General features: G+C 37.8%; 3 protein-coding genes across 3 annotated transcripts; 1 reads left to right on the top strand and 2 right to left on the bottom strand.

The window, feature by feature from the left end:
* Window positions 1-295: 295 nt before the first annotated feature.
* LOC111322115 (uncharacterized) lies at window positions 296-10,271 on the bottom strand. The gene is made up of 13 exons (XM_022925177.2): window positions 9,766-10,271; window positions 7,859-8,075; window positions 6,614-6,726; window positions 6,292-6,325; window positions 6,109-6,195; window positions 5,363-5,442; window positions 4,703-4,852; window positions 3,412-3,541; window positions 2,851-2,904; window positions 2,669-2,746; window positions 2,204-2,279; window positions 1,590-1,681; window positions 296-1,269 (listed from the first exon to the last, which is right to left on the bottom strand). The coding sequence occupies exons 1-13, from the start codon at window positions 9,960-9,962 to the stop codon at window positions 1,195-1,197; spliced, it is 1,383 nt and encodes a 460-aa protein (XP_022780912.2). The 5' UTR covers window positions 9,963-10,271; the 3' UTR covers window positions 296-1,194.
* A 1,609-nt stretch (window positions 10,272-11,880) lies between these two features.
* On the top strand, window positions 11,881-13,405 carry LOC111319499 (uncharacterized). Its single transcript, XM_088758551.1, has one exon. The coding sequence runs from the start codon at window positions 11,928-11,930 to the stop codon at window positions 12,756-12,758; it is 831 nt and encodes a 276-aa protein (XP_088614677.1). The 5' UTR covers window positions 11,881-11,927; the 3' UTR covers window positions 12,759-13,405.
* A 5,524-nt stretch (window positions 13,406-18,929) lies between these two features.
* On the bottom strand, window positions 18,930-20,231 carry LOC111322108 (protein UXT homolog). Its single transcript, XM_022925165.2, has one exon. It carries the CDS (start codon window positions 20,217-20,219, stop codon window positions 19,749-19,751), a length of 471 nt encoding a protein of 156 aa, XP_022780900.2. The 5' UTR covers window positions 20,220-20,231; the 3' UTR covers window positions 18,930-19,748.
* Between the last annotated feature and the right edge of the window lie 39 nt (window positions 20,232-20,270).

Here is a 20,270-nt window from a genome sequence, read left to right as displayed (position 1 = left end):
TGCACCAATCAGATTTTTTTAAGATGCTTGCATCAATCAGATTCGTCTGAGTATGTTTCTCGTACCGATCATTTTGCACGAAGTATGTTACTTGTACCAATAAAATTCAAAGGGCATTTTGCTCGCACCAACTAAATTTGGTAGGTTCTTTTCCTCACACCGATACGATTACACAAAGAGTTTGATGCCGGCATCATTTGGACTGCAGCATTAGGGATACTGCGATTACTGTTGTGTCTGGGCGATAGCACTATCACCGTATAAGTGGCTGAGAATGGTTTCTTTTGAATCGTGGTTGAAGAGATCCCCATATCATCTTTATTTTCTGCTTCAACTGCTTTGTTAAATATCCGTTTCTTTGACTTTAGAACTTTTCATTATTTATTTACTAACTTGTCACTGCGGCCTTGCCGCACTACAAGACATTTTCCAGGAAACAACCTTCACTTATTTCGTAATCGTACCTTACTGGAAAAATTTCGCATGGACCAAATGCTACTGCGATCTCTACTAATAGTCAATTTTCCAAGCAACTCCCACGTGCGTTGGCATTTTCTACTAATGACTTTACCCTTCACGTGCAATTCCTTGTACACAACATGAGTTAAACCGAACTAAAGTCAGTACATAAAGATATCTTGAAAAATTTGAACATACACTGTATTAGTTTCATTTTTCACCATTTCTAATGGTGGGATTTTTCGTCGTCTCAATCTCAGAAGCTATCTTGACGTATTTTCCTGACTCATTCTCTGTTAGTCCACTGGGTAATAAGGCCCACTGACCTGTATGTGCGCATTCGACGGTAATTGTTAATTTACCTGCGATTATCCGTTCATCAACTTTTCATCCATAGGTCAATTAAGAATTATTTCAAATATCACTTCTTGTCAAAATTTCGACCATAAAACATAATAGAACTTGTTTCTGTAAACCCGATATCTTACTAAATAAATAATTAGAATAAGTTAACTAAGAAAATTTGGTTGTCTACTACTTAGCGGCACTAATTTTTAACTGAGATAGCTCTAACCCTAGCAATTTGATCCTTAAAATTAAAAAATCAGTGTTGCGTTAGTTTGCGCATAGGAAACAAATGATAGTTGTACTATCAGTAAAACCGTTGGTGACAGTCAAGAAATGTACAAAGCATGACGGGAAGGTGGTGATGTCACATGAGACACTTCGTTATCGTCAAAAATTCTTGCTTTTTTTCACTGGTGGAATGTTCCCTTTCCCGTGAATCTTCAGGTCTGTCTCGATATGTCCCTAAAAATGTAAACGGAGTTAAAAGTCAACAGCTTAACTTCATCAAAAAAAAAAAAACTACCTCAATTCCGCACCGCATAAATTTCAGTTCAGCCCAAAATGCGTTACAAAACATGCCATGCAAAACATCAATTGATGCAGGAGAAACAAAGTCACTTTTGTATAATTCGACAATTCACTTTTTTTCACTCGAAACTCCAATGATAAAAAATGTAAAAGTACAAGTGCACAAGTGTCCTACAACTTAATAAATTTCCTACTCGGTGGTTAAAACAGCTTGAAATACGATCAATTAATGGATATGGTACCCTGTGACCTACCTTCACTGCTGCGCCAACAGCCACAACATCTAACAGAAATGTATCATGACCATATATAGAAGGTAGTTCATAATAGGTCACTTTATGGTTTTCTGTGAGAAAAATGGAATAAGTTCACTTGAATTTTAACGTAATTATTTCTGAACCTACCAGGTAAAAGGACCCCGAGTGTGCTAACCGAATCGCTAGAAAACCGTGACTTATTTGTTCAAAAACGTGCTACTCCGATCGTATGTTTATTCGAGTCCATGGTTTATCATTTCCTTCCTCTTATTAATCTTGAGTAAAGGTATTCGGCTAATTCAGCGATCTGTCGAAAATGCCACTTATAGTGACTGTTTTGTCATTTTCCCGTTTTGAAGAAACAAAACTGAATTTTCATAAACAACTTTAATCACAATTGCTAAGTCATTAACAACAATCAACGATATAAACGCAATTAGGTTTCAAGAGGGCCACCCAATGAAACAACTGACGTTACGAATATTTTTTTTTTCAAATTAGTGCATAGTTTCAATAACACCTAAACGAATATCACGACGATTTTATAGACTTTGCATCGACTTCCCCCAGGAGGAAAGAGAGGCTGGGGGATAAGTAGACTAAACACATACCAGCTTCCTTCAGGAGTCTCTCAATTTCTCTCTGCTGAGTAACTGGAAAAAGCACGTCTGATTGCACACCCAACACCTACAAATGGATCACAATTGTAAATGACTGTTTTCCTATCACCACGAACAAAAATATTTGAGTGGAAAAATTCCAGTGTTTTTTGATCGAATGCATCGTCATTATAGTTAAACTTGTTTAGTTTAACGAAAGATGATGTTATTTAGTGAGTGAAATAGGCCTACTCGAAGAAAAAAAAACCTCTGGTTAGTGAGTGAAATAGGCCCAGTCGAAGGAAAAAAAAACCTCTGGGTGCTTCCACTAGGAGTGGAACCTACAACCTTCTGATTAGTATTTCGGATCCTCTACTACTGCACCATAGGGGACTCGTGGTAGGCAACCAAAATTATTTATCATAAAATCTTGAGTGGTTTGTTGTTGTGAAGACCAGACAATATAATGTAACTTACAAGGGTGGGGCACTGAACACGAGCTACACCTTCCACAAGTGAACTGAAGCCTTCTCCCAGGTCAAACAGGTCCATTGCCTGAGAGCAATAAATTATTACATTTGTATGTTAACAAATAATTGATGAAATAAATGAATTGACTAGTTGAATGGGACTACACAAGCATAAACTGGCAAAGTCACCTTTGATATGTAAAGAAGCGAGTTGGGATCATACTTGAAACAAAAACTGTCTCCCTGTTAACAAAACAAAATGGTCCATCAGTCAAAATACATCACAAGGCTATGAAAGTCATCTTTATTTAGGTGTAAACAAAATACTTCTTACAAATCTGTTAATGTGTCTAGAAATAGTTGGTGACTGCAATCACATTTGTTTTATTTTTACAAAATGTTCTTTTATCCCCCAAAAAAGCAAGGGAGTTGGGGTAAAACAATTATCATCCTTAAATTCTTGCTTTCCTCAGCTGGGCTTGAATTCAAGAGTTATGTAAACGTAAGATCATCCACTCATCCAACACAAGATATGGTCAAACTGACAAAAACTAACTTAGCTTAGGTGTCTACAACCACTTCATGTGTTACCAACACCAACTGAGTTAAATGTGATGATGACCACTAAGTACCCAGAACTGAAGAAAAGGATGCGCAAATCGTGTAATATGAAGAACACTGACAGCAAGCTATAGAAGCTAAGGTATTAGTTAATAGCAGGTAAGAGGAGTTCTGAACTAACTTTGGTACCTGATAATCAAGGTAGCTTTCAATCTCAAACTCAGGACAAAGGTTTGGAGACACTTCAGCATCAATGCGTTTCCGCCCAAACCTCTGCTCCCATTCAGGGCCACTGCGGTACGTGATGGTGGCTACTTCCCTAATAATTAGCAATAAATAACAATCTACTGGTGGGATGTGTTATGCTTCTAGTTTTTGTCTCAGTGCATTCTGTTATAGAGCAAGAATTCAAGCCTGAGTTGCGGCTGTTTTGTTTGAACAAAAGTTGCTTGAAAAATGCCAAATGGAACACAAGTTACAACTCCACATCATCAAAAAAAGCTTTTTGTAACAGGAAACATGGCACAAATTAAACTCTTAACAACCCTAACATCAGAGATACCAACCTCTGGAGATCTCAAATCTATAGATTTTTTTTAGGACCAGCACTTCCCCATCCAATTCACCGATGCAACCCGAAAATTTATATTGTGATTTGGACCTCCAACACCCCCCCCCCCCTCCCCTCATGATTGAGATTCAAACTGTGGACCTTTGAGTATCAGAGAGTGTGCCTAGCAATTTAGCAGGAAAAACATGGATCTATCTGTCAGGGACTTCAATTGATTGAATACTCATCCAATCAGACTCTCGCTTATATAGGTCTGGAGTAACAAAGAAGAAACTCTTTTCTTTTTGTTTACATCAAACAATGTGCATCACACAGGAAAATGAAGCCAGAAACTGTAATACAAGCAAAAGAGGCCAAATGATTTTGGAATTTTGGAACCCATGGAGCTTAAGTCTTAGTTTTTCGAAGGTAACTGATCCAACCTCCCTTTTATCCAGGAGTTTTGGTCACCTGTACAGGAGAGCAGGAGATTGGCTCTGTATCCAGGAGACTCCCAGATAATCCAGGAGAGTTGGTATATATGTAACATCAGTAACCATTTTCTCCATACTTCTCTCTATACATCTCCTTCAGTACTTACAAGGACAATTTGCTTGTTTGGATTGCAGTAAAATGTATTTTCTTTATTCTCATGATCTTAAATTAATGAATGATTCAGCAGTGTTAGAATAAGGATTAAATTAGATGGATGCTGGTCACTGTTCAGGTTTGAAGACTTCAAGGAAAATGAAGATCAAACTACACATTACACAGACACTCAGTGACTCTGATTGTTAGAGAACTAACCATGAAATACTGGTCAGCAAACTAAGACCACACTTCCATTGACTACTAACAGTTTGTGACTTATGTAAGTATGAGAGACTCAAGTGAAGATACCGGTACACTTGTAATTTACAAGAAACTGACCGAGCATGCTTCATTCCTAGCCTAGGGTAGGGTCCATCATAATAGAAGCCTTTGTTCCAGTTAGGATCACTCATGAGAACTCTGCGTTGAACATAACGGAGAGCTATGGATGCTGGGTGAGACTGGGCACAAGCAGAGATTGACACCACCCTGCAAAAGGAAACAAACAAGGCTATAATAAAATGCTCGCACAAGAAAAAAGACTCTGAACCACTTGATCAGCTGCACTTGGAGTTGTATCAAGAAGGATATATTCAAACTTTACAGCCCAAATATCTATCTTTTGCACCCATTTTCTTTGATACAACTATACTAATCTAAGCTACTTAATCCTACATATCTTTGTGTTTCTTCTTTATACTGTGGAAAGTTTTCACAAACTACTTGCAGCAATTATACAGATTTGATAGTACAGGCTGGTAAGTGTACAAATACCCTCACCTTGTCACAAGTAATAATTGGCCCTACAATGAGATTTCAAAATGCTTTGATGTCACCAGTCTTAAGTGTAACAAAAACAACAACACACTATGTTGTACCTGACGTAATTTTTCAAGGGATTTCAAAGCATAAAAATCACATAAATTTTACTGAAGGGTATCACAACAACAAAAAGCATGGGCAAACAAGCCAAGTAAAAAGTGGAAAAAAAACCATTACCTTCCTACTCTGTCTGGGTACAGAGCAGCAGACATGAGCGAGGACATGCCTCCTAAAGATGCACCAACAACAGCATGAACCTGATGTCAATAAAATAACAAACTGACATTGAAAGGCAAATACAAACATTGTAACTACCTAATTTTGTATTTGAATCTTCTCCTTATATTTGACTTCAATTTTCAAGAATTGCACAACACTTTGTAACTTTAAATTTTTTCCCCTGTTAGGAAATAATTGATGATATTTATTGATATACAGTCAAAATTAGTGAATGCTTGAAGGGAAAGAATTTGAAGAAAAATTTTACACTTGATAGGAATTTTCTGCTGGAGAGCCATTTGTAAAAATGTTTAATGGCAAATTAGAAGACTTGTTATTTGTTCCATTCAGAAGGGGAAAATGGATAGGTCCAAAAACAAGCCTTTAGTGTTATAAGTCAGAATGATTAATACCCATTAGTGCCTACTGGCAAGTATTGACACCTACAATATCCTTCGAGCCAGAATATTGTACTCAGTAAATTATATTGTTTAACATGCATGTCATGATTTGTTTAACGTCCTGTCAAATATAAAATAAACTCTTGGCTACATTAAACAAAAAAAATTGTATTCATTTCATTTTTCAAAGAATACTGACAACAAAGCTCAATTAAACTGCTGTTTGGCAGATTGGTGACAAATAATACAGTCAAGAAACAGTTATAATGCTATTTTGATTAAACACCAAAAGAGTTGATTTACCTTTTGGATACCCAGAGAATCCAGTGTGAGAAAGAATGCATGGACCATATCATCCACACTGACTATGGGAAATGTTGTAGCATAAGGCTGGAGTTGAAAACATACCTCAATCAATAATAGTATGGTATAATAATGAAATCAATCCATTAATATTTTAGTTTTAATATGAACATTAATTTTTACCTTATTAGTCAGTGGATTTATTGATGAAGGCCCACTGTAAAAACAACAAAAGAATCACTTGTTAGCCTGACTACAACTGGCACTAATGTCAACTTAAAGTACTAATAAAGGAACTAAATAAAATAAATAAATTTTAAAAAAAGATAAAAAAATTGAAAAATTATGTTATTTTAAAATTAATCTTGATGGCTTAATGTCTTTTGAGTGAAGATGAAAAAAGCCCCAAGTTAAACTTTAAGTAATTTGTTATCAATACGTTCATGCTTTAAAAAAATCAGGAACTTTAAATCTTTGATATTAATATCAAACATGATATGCAGACCTTGAGCCATAACATCCTCCCAAATTGTTACAGCAAATGATGAAAAACTTATCAGTGTCCAAAGCACAGCCAGGACCAACAAAGTTCTCCCACCAGCCAGGTGTTGGATTATCCTGTTAAAAACAAGAATCCTCATTCTATTGAATCACCAATTAAAAGTTCCCAGGCACATAAGACAGTGATAAAACCAACTTATTTTTGACATGTGCTCTTAGTAAAGAAGGGAAGGTGGCTCTAAAAATTTCTGGTGAGGTTATACTTTGCTATCAAGAGATACAAAACATCTTTACCTCTTAGAAAACTTAAAGTTTCATGTTTTCATATGTTTGTAGAATGGAGGGCAGAGCAATAGAAGAGAGTGAGATCTGAGCTTGTTTTTTTCTTAAAAAGAGGGCAGATACTTCATGCACATTATACCCTAACCCTCAAGTACCATGAGTTGTAAGCTTACTGGAAGAAAAAGATTAAATTACAAGTAAGAGATATTTAAAAGTGAGAGAGGGGAAGAGCACTAAATTTTCAATGGTGACGGACACTATAGCTCCCCAACACTCTGCCCCCTAGGAATTACAGTCAAACTTTGATTATCCGAATTATCCAGACTTGCCTCTCTGGTCCTAATTCTTCACAAATATAAATTCATTACATGTGAGATCCATAACAACATTTTGTCATTAAATATGACATTATTTCATTGATGCACCTTCAAAGAATGATAGAATAAGCAAAATGCACTTCCTGCAGCAGCTTAAAACAAACTGATGTACATCAGGATTTTAGGTCTTATAACATTGATGTCATAAAACATTTTTTGTAAATACTTTGGCAAATTTTGGCGAAAAGGCTCAAATATTTGAGAATGTACTTTAATTCTTGCATAATATAGATTAAATGATACATACTCAGTTTTATTTTGGCTCATAAATATTTAAACTTTTGATAACGGTTTAACAGCTGTAATTCCAATATACTAAATGTTATCCATTAACCCTTTAACTCCTCGAAGTGATTAACATGTAACTTCTCCCATTAACATCCATACATCATCCAGCAAACAGGTATTGAGAATGCTCAGACTTATCAGGTAGAAGTTGATAACTTGATCTGATAGCAAATTCTGGTAACTAATTCACAAGGAAATGTGTAGCAGCTAGAAAGGAGAATTAAAAATTATATCACGGGAGTTAAAGTGTTAATGAATCATTCCCAGCCTATTAAATAGTAAAAAACTTAAAGGCAACTTACCAGATGACTTTTAGCATGTGATGAGGCAGACAAGCCAGTACACAAGAGAACAACATTGTCCTTAGCCTCATTCAATTCACCCCATGTTTCGTATGCTACTTGTAACTGTGGTATGACACCATCATTGTACTTAAAGTGAAATGGTTCATCATTCAAGAATGTCTTATAGCCTGAATTTACTTTAGAATACATTGGCTCTGCACCAAAATGGCTTGATCTACAAAAAATGATAAAATTTACACCATTTATGATTAGTAGCTTTGACATTTGTAGCCATTACTCTAAACCATATTGAACATGTTTCCCTATGGTGACCAAACTTTCTGTCTAATGTTGCATATTACAAGACATATTTAACTATGTTAAACCGTACTAATGCACATCACAATTCTAATGTTTTGTGGAGCTGAGAGTTATCCAGAGTTATTGCATCTTCCCTTATGCTCTGCTAACAAATCCACAGAGCAACTACAGGAAATACATACCTGAATATATAAGGAGACACAAGGAGCTGAAGCAGGTTCAAGAAAAGTAAAATGGCAAGGCAGGACGCTTGGTAGAGGAAGGAGTAGTCAACATTAAGTTGCACAATATCTTGAACTTGGAAGCTACCACTAATGAAAAGTGTTTGGTGTTTTTTAATAGCTCCTAGCGTCCAACTTATGTTTTGAACACTTAGCATTGAAGTTAACTGATATTTAACATTACTTCACACACTTATTTATCCATTTAGCTGTTTATTCATTTAAAAAAAAGTGGTACTTCAAATATACGAATGCAATTTAATTAGAAGAGCTCAGTCATTTGAATTGATTTTCCACACAGAAGTTTCATGTGGTGGCTTGTTCCCCTATGTCTAGATTGCCAATAAGTTTTTTTGCACAGAAAAAGATCAACCCCTTAGTCTGAATATTAACAATCATCCTTTCTGTTGATATCTCATTCTCAAGGGCAAACAAAATATTAAATATTTTAAAACGAACACGACCAGTTAATTTTATCAACCACATCTATCCCCTGAGGCGTTTAATTTGTATTAATGTGTATATCAATTACTTTGACCAACTCAGAGGTTAAATTACTTAAATACATATAAAATATATTCTTTGGTTAAAACACACTTGAACTTTTAAAGCTATCTTTTTTCGAATTAATATTCCCAGCTGTGAGATGGAAATCAGTCGATACCTATTATCGCCAGAGGATGTAACCACGGGAGTTTCCACGTGTGATGGAAAAGTTCCACTATGACCTTGACATTAACTTTCAATATGACCTCCATTTAATAACAAAAAAAAGAAAACTTCTACTCCAACGTTTGATTAAAATCTTCTAACAGATCTTTCTGCCTTCAAACATCGATCACACTACTAACAATAAATTTGCAGGGCGTCAAGCCCTAACACGTGAGCAGAACTCTACAAGCAAGTTCAAACGCTATCCGGTCTTTTCGACCGAGAGTCTTTTGGTCCAACTCTTTCCGTCCAACTCTTTTCGTCCAACTCTTTTCGTCCAACTCTTTTCGTCCAACTCTTTTCGTCTTAAGTCTTGGGTCCATTCGTCCAATAACAAGTCTTTTCATCAAAGTTATAACATTGTTTTCATGAATTGTAAAGCGATATATTTTAGTAAATAGTGACGAAAATAAAGACTTGTCGTTTAATATTATTTCGCGCGAAAGACAGGGTTGTACGTGCCATTGGCTCTTCGCAGAAAAGTGATTGGCGCCGGGTTTTTTTTTTTTTTTTTTTCAGTTTTTTCTTTTTCACAGTTATGGCTTAGGCTTCTGAGACCTCTCAGATCTTAAATGTACATGTACCTTAACATCGATCGAACAATAAGGACCCAACAAGACTTAAAATGGCTGATTGACACCAATTTAATACCAAAGCAAATTTATAACCTACCGAGGGGATTGTTCCGTCAGGCAAGGGAATGAATTGTCCTGTCCCTTAAACTCCTGTGAAAAGTCCGGCACTTTAACCATTCTTTCGTTGTGTACATGTCGATGTTGTAACAAAGATCCTCCACAAATCTTTGTCCCTCGAGTTTTCTTCGTTAATGACAAAACCCGAAAGGGAAAACGTGATAAGTTCCGAATCATGATCAAATTTTTGCCGTATTTTTCAAAGTACCATTTCTACCCGCTTTCTACTCGACCACCACCATTTTTCCTCGCACACATGCTGTCAGCTTGCCCTTTGCATGCGATGATAGTGCATTTTTGGCAGGACGTGAGGTCCTAATCGAGTTTCAACAAGTTTATTTATTTATGTCCATGCTGCATAAATGAGGTACGTGATCGACACGTGCTCAATCGAATTAAAAAGTTTCTGTGGTATCATCATCGTTCAGCATCATCCAAAACACATTCAAAATAAACCTTTGCTCTCCTTTTGTAAACCAGTCAGTGGAGAAGTGCCAAAGGCTGATATAAATTGAGCAGAACTGCAGTTGGACTATGACCCGATACTCAGCTCCTCCAGCCCCTCACCAACCCCTCCTCTCCTCCTCTAGTTGACCTTCATCAGCGGTTATTCCTCGTTAGGATAATAATTCTAAATATGGCGCATAATATATCCCGTCCTTGAAGAGTGAACTCTCACCCTCTCTCTGCCCACGCAGCCATTCCTTAGGGGCCAAAATAGATAGATAATGGGATGCCTCTGACTTTCCTGCACCCTCTACCTTCTCTTTATATCTCTTTTCCTTAAAAATCTTGGCCAAAACTAGACCTCTCAACCTTAAAACACCAAAAGCTAGAGACTGATGTAAAAAAATCTGGAGATTTCAGTAAAAATTTGGAGATTGGTCGACCGGCAGATAAAACCAAGTAAACACAGATTCTTAAATTAATTAAAAATTAAGAAAAATTAAGAAAAATGTGTTAATTAAATTAAGAAAAATGTGTTTTTTCCTGCTCATAATTTACTTAAAACATGTGTGGACCTTAACAACACAGAAATAAACTTTAAATATTCATCAGGTTCATCAGTTGCCGCCATTTTGAAAACGTGTCGTGTCAAAATGCGAGAGACTGGTTATGATGACCTAATTTGGAACAGGTGTTCTATATATGGTCATGGACGACTCTCGGTGTTTCCAGCGAACAGACGGACGAAGAACGTAACAGCTTAGTTTGTTATGGATTTGCACAGAATTGGCACAAAAAACTCACCTCTAGCAAGCCATAAATGAAATTATACAAAAATTTATCCTTTCAGCTTGCGCTTCTACTTATCGTGAGATTTGTCTGTCTCGACGTGAGACCGTGAGATTGAACTGAAAATCGAGAGTCTCGCGACAAAATCGTGAGACTTAAGAGGTCTGCAAAACTTAATGCACTAGCTAGATCCTTTCATCCCTATGCCTATTTTTGTCCCAATCTGCATTTGTGAGGAATGATTCAGAGCAGGCAATAGGCATAAATAGATTGTGCTCGGCAACTTTTGAGCAACTTTTAGCGTTTTCAGTAACTTTTTGTATTGCGAGCAACTGTCAGCAACCTAGAGCAACTTTTGCCTTCCTTGGCAACTTTTGAGTCAACAAATAGTTAAAAACTGACCAAATCATTAAAAAGGTCTTTATCAAAAGGTCTTTTTTTTTTTATAAAAACTGGTCAAAACTAAGGATGTCGTACGGACAGAGCTGAATAATGAAATGTAATATCAGAGGGTATGCGGTCAATTTTGCGAAATTAGCGGCCCATCACTTGATGGGCTCCTGCAGAAAATTATAAGGGTTCACTTTTAAAACCGAGGAACTCTGTTTTCGTCGAAGGCATTTTCCTATTTCCAGAGGTTTTAAGGAGTAAATTAATTTTTGAAAGTTTTTAGGGGGTGTACCAAGTTTTTGGAGGTTTTCTGTAAAAGAAAAGCGGCAAGGTAAACGACGCCTCGAGACAACAGAATAGGAAATCAACCATGCGAACGACTCAAAATCCGTGTTCCCACGGCAAAATTTAGCTCATGCGTATACGTTATTCAGCTCTGTCTGTCGTACGTTCACAAATAATTTATAAAATAAAACGTGCAGCAACTGTCTCGTCTGTTGTTGTGTAGCTGGTAATATGCAAGTGGAGGAGCAAAGCAGGGGAATCATCCGCGTATCACAGCCATTCAATGGAGACTTCATCCGTGGGATTTCCGGAGCTGATCGTAAGCCTGGTTGGTGCAAAGTTGAAGCCGTATATCCTTCCACAGACGATACAGTCGATACATATGGCGGTTTCACAGCAGGTCGCGTGGTGGTTGATGATGACTTAGTTCACCAATTTGGAAAGAAGAGCAATGCAACGCAAAACGTACCCTATCAACTGGCCACAGAGTGCGATGCAGCCTTAAACGCAGCTGGCCAGGCGTTTACACCCATTAGCACCGCCTTTTGTCCTCATGATCTGAGTTGGAGTGAGTACCTGACTCTAATGTCCGCTATTCGACGTGTCACAGATCGCACCGGTTTTTTCTGGTATTTCAGCTATGCCTTCCATGACAACGACACGGCCCATATTCCACACTGGGTAGATATGTTGCAAGAAATGTGCCTGAAGCTCTTGAGCTGCGCCCGTGATGGAAAATGCCAGCAGTTTGAGAATGTGGTGGCCGAGTTCATCCGAGAGCCCGTGAATAAGAAGTACGTGGTTATCGTTGAAGACGTGTTTCCCAACATGGGTGGTGATGTGAGCAAAGAGGAAGCTGGTACCATCACAGAGACTGTTCGACCTAAGGGAATGAGAAGCATTATGATCACGGTTGCTGTCGGCGGTGCCAGAGCTGGGTTCTTGCTCGTCGTGCTTATTGCAGTCGTACTGTACCACAAAAAATGTCGCCGGGGAAACAAGAAAATGCAGGATCTGCAAGCCAACCACCCACAAGTCAACACTGACAATGCAAAGGCTTAGACAAGTTGACTAGTTCAACAGCGACATATAAAAGCATTAGTGTTCAGTTTAGTTCAAGTAACGAAGCTGTTGAACTCTTTAACTCACGATAGTATCAAAGGTATCGAGGTTAATCATTTCCTTGGATGGTCTTTAGGTTTGGTATGTATACTGCTTATTTTGTGTCTGTAGAAAAAATTGCACAAGATTTTTCATTAATGATCGTAAATTAAGCCTTTGAGTAGAGTCTTTCGTTTTACTAGTTTAGGCAAGTCTGGTTAAAATGATGATGAATGACTTTTTTTTGTAATATCTTGGCCGAAGCGGATTAAAGCGTTGTTAGGTACATATCAGTTATACATCATCTTGGACTATTTACAGCTTAGGAAGGATACTTGCATTGACGAAAATGTTTTCAGCTTTTTAACGATATCTAGTGTAGGGTTCATGCAGTTTTAGCTGCTCTTTATGCGCTTTCAGACAGGCTTTAGTGTACATTCTATTTACTCGTTATTCTAAGCTAAACTTAATTTGGTTTAATGTTCTTTTTCGAAATGTTAGATTTCAGGATTTTTTAACTGAAAGGCTAACACAGTTATCGTGATTTGAAGCTGTTTTGAATACTTTGTTAATTACAGTTGTAAAGAATAAACTTCTTTTTAACCCAACCTGAGTTTTCAACGTCATTGGGCGAGAAAAGAGCGAAAGGAGGGGTCTTGAGGAAAGCAGGGAAGGAATTTTTTAATTGGGGAGGGAGGGGGGTGGATGGTGATTGACTTACTTCATACATAGTAAATTTCCGAAAAACACAAATTTACTTACAACAAGTGGTCACCCCCATTAAATGACCACTATGCGATCACGATCAAAGTTTTTGCGCCTGGATAGATACCGCATCCACAGTTGTCTGGACCATCTTTTGCAAGATTGCTTGACGTAAGTCCCAATGGGATTACAAGTCCAATGTGAAATGAGCGTAAATTTTACTGTCAACCTACAAAAGAAGGTTCCCAATAGGGTTCTTCAATCCCACGATCCGGACTAAAATTTTCTCTCGTAATCACAACCATTACCTTAAAACTATCACCCACCTTAAGGGCCTTTTCGGTGGGTGATAGTTTTCTCGACCAAGATTGATCCGTTGCCCACGGTAAGGCGAAAGTTTATCTCTTTTCACAAAAACGATGATATCGTTATTTTAGAAGTTTTCAAATCTTTGCACGAATGATGTACACTGGACACGGTTACGACTTCCCTAGGGCCCGCGCAGTGAACTTTTGAGTGGGGGGGGGGGGGGAAGGGGAAGGGCTGAAGAAGAACGCATAAGCTTCAGCCAACAAGGCAAAGGGATGAGGGAAAGCAGGACAAGTTTTTTTCAGAAAAAAGAGGAGAGGCTAAAGCCCCCAGCCCCCTCCCTCTGCGCGGCCCCTCTTCCTTCCGTTTGACTTCCATCACGAAAAAAAGTCAGTATTAAAGAAATGAATAGCAACGTCAAAAAGTGCATAACATAACTAAAGGTGACAGCAGTCCAATAAAAAATAAGATAAAGAAATAAAAAAAATTCACTGAACACAATTCTGCTGTTGAAGCGAATACTTCTTCTGAAGCAGGAGACGCTCCCGAGGAGAAAATCAGCCTCTCATTCTAAAGAAGGAATGTCACTATCATCACATGCGGTCTTGTCGTCCAGAAAATGACCCGTCCAACTTTTCATCAGTGCTTGGGGAATTGTACTCTAATATCCCATCTTCCTCTTCGTCTTATTGTTTTTTCTGATTTCTTGCTACTCGTTCGAGGCTGACCTGTTAACGCGGCTGAATTTCTCTGATAGAGGTAAATTGGTCGGGCTCCAAGAAATCGAAGGTCATAAAGGAAAGGGTAGGGCTCAGAACGTCCAGATGTCCCCGAGAGGTCGCAATGAAAACAATGGCACAAGTGCTGTGTGCCAGGCATGTGGACAGAGAAGACTGTCATAACAAACCTTTGTGCGGCTTTTTTCTAGCCTTCCATGCAGGCGTTTTTAGGGGGTCGCTTTTTCACCTTCGCGTTTCTGGGGATAAGTGAAACGCGTAAATCAATTTCGTTATAAATTCTCGTCAACGGTTCTTAGTTCGTTTCAGCGATTATTTCCCGAAATCACAGATTTCCGTGTCCCGTTCATAATAACAACCCCGCATCTCGCTCACTTCTTACTTTTGACTCCCAGATCCTGGCCTTCAAACAAGCCCGATCCCGGACCCCGAAAAACCTTTTGGGGACCCGCTTTGCTCTCAACGTTAGAAAGTCCTTCACTGTTTTTGGCTACTCCTTTGACTTAAAACAAATAGGCTCCACTTGTCTTGCTATCGACACAATCCACTATTCCATCGGCTTCTTTCCCGATTGAACTACAATTGTCGCGTGATTTTTTTCTTTATACAAGTTTTGGAGATGCTCTTATAACTCTAATGACTCACCTGTTCACTTTACTTGTCTCACATCACAACTTACAGTTTCTTTGAATCTATAGAAAATGTTTCTCTTTAGGAATACATTGAAATGAATACAACAGTTGACAAACATAGCCTACCCTGAGTAATTCTAAAACAGCAGAAATCCAATTTGCAACTCTCCCTATTAGATGTTATATATATACATATATCTATATATATATAGATATAGCTCTTTGGCATACAAAGCTTTGCTTTCATGTCCAAATTGAGCACTCTATCTAGGATGAGTCATTGCCGTTGCAATTGCGCATGCTCGCTGGTTTACTCTAGTTTGAGCACTCTGGCATGGCTTAGACGATACCACAAAGGTTGGGTCGTTTGGGGTGACCGTCTCGGTTCTCCCCCATCCTAGCATTAGCACTGCACTGATGAGGCCCAGAAGGCCGAAACAGTACTGTCTGCAGTTAGATATAGCTCTTTGGCATACAAAGCTTTGCTATCATGTCCAAATTGAGCACTCTATCTAGGATGAGTCATTGCCGTTGCAATTGCGCATGCTCGCTGGTTTACTCTAGTTTGAGCACTCTGGCATGGCTTAGACGATACCACAAAGGTTGGGTCGTTTGGGGTGACCGTCTCGGTTCTCCCCCATCCTAGCATTAGCACTGCACTGATGAGGCCCAGAAGGCCGAAACAGTACTGTCTGCAGTTAGATATAGCTCTTTGGCATACAAAGCTTTGCTTTCATGTCCAAATTGAGCACTCTATCTAGGATGAGTCATTGCCGTTGCAATTGCGCATGCTCGCTGGTTTACTCTAGTTTGAGCACTCTGGCATGGCTTAGACGATACCACAAAGGTTGGGTCGTTTGGGGTGACCGTCTCGGTTCTCCCCCATCCTAGCATTAGCACTGCACTGATGAGGCCCAGAAGGCCGAAACAGTACTGTCTGCAGTTAGTTATATATATATATATATATATATAAATTATAGATATATATAACAATTGCGCATGCTCACTAGTTTATTCTAGTTTAAGCACTCTGGCATGGCTTAGACGATACCACAAATGTTGGGTCGTTTGGGGTGACCCTCCTGGTTCTCCCCCATCCTAGCATCAGCACTGCACTGATGAGGCCCAGAAGGCCAAAACAGTACTGTCTGCAGTTAGTTATATAAATTATATATATATATCTTATTAACCAAGCGCGAGGGCCGTACTGGGAGAATGTCGGCCCCAGGTCTTGACAGTACGGACCGAGCGCAGCGAGGTCCGTACAAAAAAGACCGAAGGCCGATATTCTTCCAGTACGGTCCCAAGCAAGCTTGATTAATAAGAGATTTATTATGCGACTGAAGTTCAAAGGGATACAAGTGCGGTATCATTCGGGACCATTCGGGACAGTACCCGGTCCAATACTTAGAGAATATTGGACCGGCAATAGAGCATTTTGATTGGTTAATTTTAGTTATTGGCCCTCTGACTGCCCGAGTCGTGTAATAAATATATATATCAATTGAAGTGGCGTTTACCGTTGATTCCAGAAAAGTGCTCTACAGTCAAGGAGTGACAATACTAGCATGAAGACTGCTCAATATCGGTACAAATGGATTTTAATACAGTTCAGTTTCGTAGACCAACAAACACTGATCCACTCATCAGTTAATCTCCATACATACTGAAGCATAGTTAAGGTTTACATCACTTATCAGTATGATCGTGCAACCATTAACATGAGAGTGGTGCATTTGAAAATTCAAAATATGCAAAAGTATACACAAAATACATGCGCGTGCTTATGATTGGTCGTTCGATTTACAATTCAACTATATCTAAGAGCGTACTTTCTTTGGTGTCTGCAAGTTGAAACCAGTTTGGATATATCAACAAAGTTGAAATGTAAATTGGCCACCGTAACGATTACAAAAGCTGACCTTTTGAGCGTTAGCCCTTCATCGGAGCAATAGAGGAATTGTGGGTTGTGTGGGTTGAAACCAATTTGCTGTGTTTGTTAAGCATCGCCATTTGGGGACTCGATATAATAAAATATTTCTCTTTGATACATAAATTGCATCTTTTGCTTAGATTTGAATACACTCTGGCTTTTGTGAGGATCTTCCATGAGATTGCAAATTTTTCTTTCTTTTCTTTCAGTTCCCACAGGTACTTGCTTAGCTCAGTGTTTTATTCAAATCAAAGCAAAAGATGCAATTTAAGTATCGAAAAGAAATATTTTATCATATTGAGTCCCCAAATGGTGATGCTTAACAAATGCAACGAACTGGTTTCACCTTGCAGGCACCAAAGAAAGTACGTTCTTAGATATAGTTGAATTGTAAATCAAATGACCAATCATAAGCGCACGGATGTATTTTTTGTATACTTTTGCATTTTTTGAATTTTCAAATGCACCACTCTCGTGTTAACAGTCACACGATCATAAAGATAAGTAATGTAAACCTTAACGATACTTCAGTGTGTATAGAGATTAACTGATGAGTGGACCAACGTTTGTTGGTCTACGAAACAGAACTGTATTAAAATCCACATGTACTCATATTGAGTAGTCTTCATGCTAGTATATATATATATATATATACTTGGACTTGATTTGAATGTATTTCGAAGAGCACTCAACTCTTAGAGGAGCATTAATAATTATTACGAAATGGTTCAAGACTTCAGAGGTAGTTCATCATTTTCTTATAACAGCTCTGTTTGGTATGGTCGAAAATGACCACACTCATCAGGTAATTTCAACGATCATTGAAATTGCCTGACGAGTGTGGTCATTTTCGACCATACGAAACAGAGCTGTCGTAATAAAACGATGAACTACCTCTGAAGTCTTGAACCAGTTTGTAATAATTATATAATATATATATATATATACCTCTGAAGTCTTGAACCAGTTCGTAATAATTATATATAATATATATATATATATATATATATAAGTAAGTGTAAAACGATGAAACATTAAGCAAACTTCTAACTGTTCCAGCTTTAATGTGGCAACATTTCGGCCTTCGGCCTTCTTCAGGTGAAACGTATTTACATAAAAACTAAAAGCTCAAAATCAGGATTTTTAGTTTTTATGTAAATATATATATTTGACAATGAAAAACTGCGATAAAATATTATAAAGCATGACACGACGTTTCGACATTTCCAGAACGTCATTATCAAATAAACTAAAATAATAAAATCGAGCATACATATAATGAAGCGGTGAATAAATTACAAAACGTTATTCACCGCTTCATTATATGTATGCTCGATTTTATTATTTTAGTTTACTCGATAATGACGTTCTGGAAACGTCGAAACGTCGTGTCATGCTTTATAATATTTTATCGCAGTTTTTCATTGTCAAATGTTTTACCAAATCTTTACTTATTCGAAATATATATATATTTAGTATAATTTCAGAGCTGAGCAGAGTTTCCAGCAATCTGATTGGTTGAGTGGTTCCTTATATGAACTGCTCCACATGGTTTACATAAAATGTTAAAATAAAATGTTAATAAATGTTACTAAAATGTTATGTTTTTTGAAATTCTCTGTTGTTCAGCTCTGAAATTGTACTAAAACAATTATTCGCCTCAGGTTCGGTGAATAATCCCCTGGACTTCATCTCGGGAATTATTCAATGATATTCACCTCATCTTCGGCGAATAATTGTTAAATATATATATATATATATATATATTGCTTGTAAGTCTGGTATGAGCGTTTCGTTTTTAAATTGAGACAATGCCTTTAAAGGAATAAATACATTTATTCCCCTTTATTGTTTTCTGGTCAATTCAATACTGTCAGGAGAAGTTAGATTTTAACCATTTCTAAGAATCTATGGGTTCATAATTTTTTATGACCACTGAAACAAATTGACCGCACTCAATAGATTGTAAATAAATTTAAATGATTGGTTTGAACTACATTGAAGGCAAAATAAATTGTTGTAGATGCAAAATGGTCGTTTAGTATGAAATACCATGAAACAAAGCTTCCTGCTATGTGCTTAACAACTATCTCTGACAGCTAGACAAAAAAACTCTGTGGTTTGGCACAATTTAAAAAAATGTACCAGCTCCTCTCTGCGTTGACGCACCACTAGCCTAACTATTTACCTGGGCTTGTCTCCTTCCCATTGTATACAGAACAAAGTGAGAGAGAATACTTGTGTCTAAACACTCTAAAACTATGCCAGTACCCTCTCCACACTGTCCAAACTAATGACCTAAGAAGAAATTTATATTTTCATACCTATATCAGTGTGTCGTGATAGCACTACCATGCATCTTAAAACAAGGGATCAAAATCCCTGCACTTTTGATAATTTTCGTGGGCTCACCATTTCCATCACTGGGTAAACAAAACATAACAACTACATGAACTGTGTAAATAGAACTGAGTTAATGGCTGGCATTGCACATTACAAAGTGAGATGCACGTTACTGTCTTTCAGCTGGATTTTCTCCAGCCCTTTACTGATCTTTCCTCCATGAGCCAGAGGTGCAAAGAACCTCGCATGTAAAAACTCCTAGATGTTTCAGACCATCGTGGTCGAGTCTTTCTTACCATAGAGGTCTGGGTTGGTCCTTGTGTGTTCCAATATCCTGCAATTCTCTTAGTCCTTCCATAACTAGTTTTATATGCGCTTTTACGTTAGCGGAGTCATTTCCCAACTTTGAGACATGTGTAGTTAGTTGGGTGCATTTTTTCTCAATAAATTCTAGAGCCTCATCCAAAGTGAATTCCACATAAAATCCATAGCCTACTAAGACTAATATTTTCGATGGATCTGTAATATGCGCTTGACAATAGAAGTTACATCCGAGATCTACTTGTGTCTTCAGCGCTTTTCCAGCCGCTCCATCGCGGTTTTTAATGTTTTCTATGACACTTTTTAGCTGTAAATACTCTGAAATTTTGGAGTGTGCCTGTTCTTGCGCTTTCTGTACAGTTTCTAGATCTTTCTTCAGTCTTTCATTCACGAATTCTTCGTATTTCTTTACTTTCTCTGCTACATGCACTACATCCGCCATTTTGCTCTTATGTTGATTGCTAAGGATTATGGGTAAAATCAAATATGGCTG

The sequence above is a fragment of the Stylophora pistillata genome, chromosome 4 (assembly GCF_964205215.1).
Source record: "Stylophora pistillata chromosome 4, jaStyPist1.2, whole genome shotgun sequence".
Lineage (NCBI taxonomy): Eukaryota > Metazoa > Cnidaria > Anthozoa > Scleractinia > Pocilloporidae > Stylophora > Stylophora pistillata.
The sequence above is the reverse complement of the archived record's forward strand: the minus strand, read 5'-3'. Positions and strand labels throughout refer to the sequence as shown.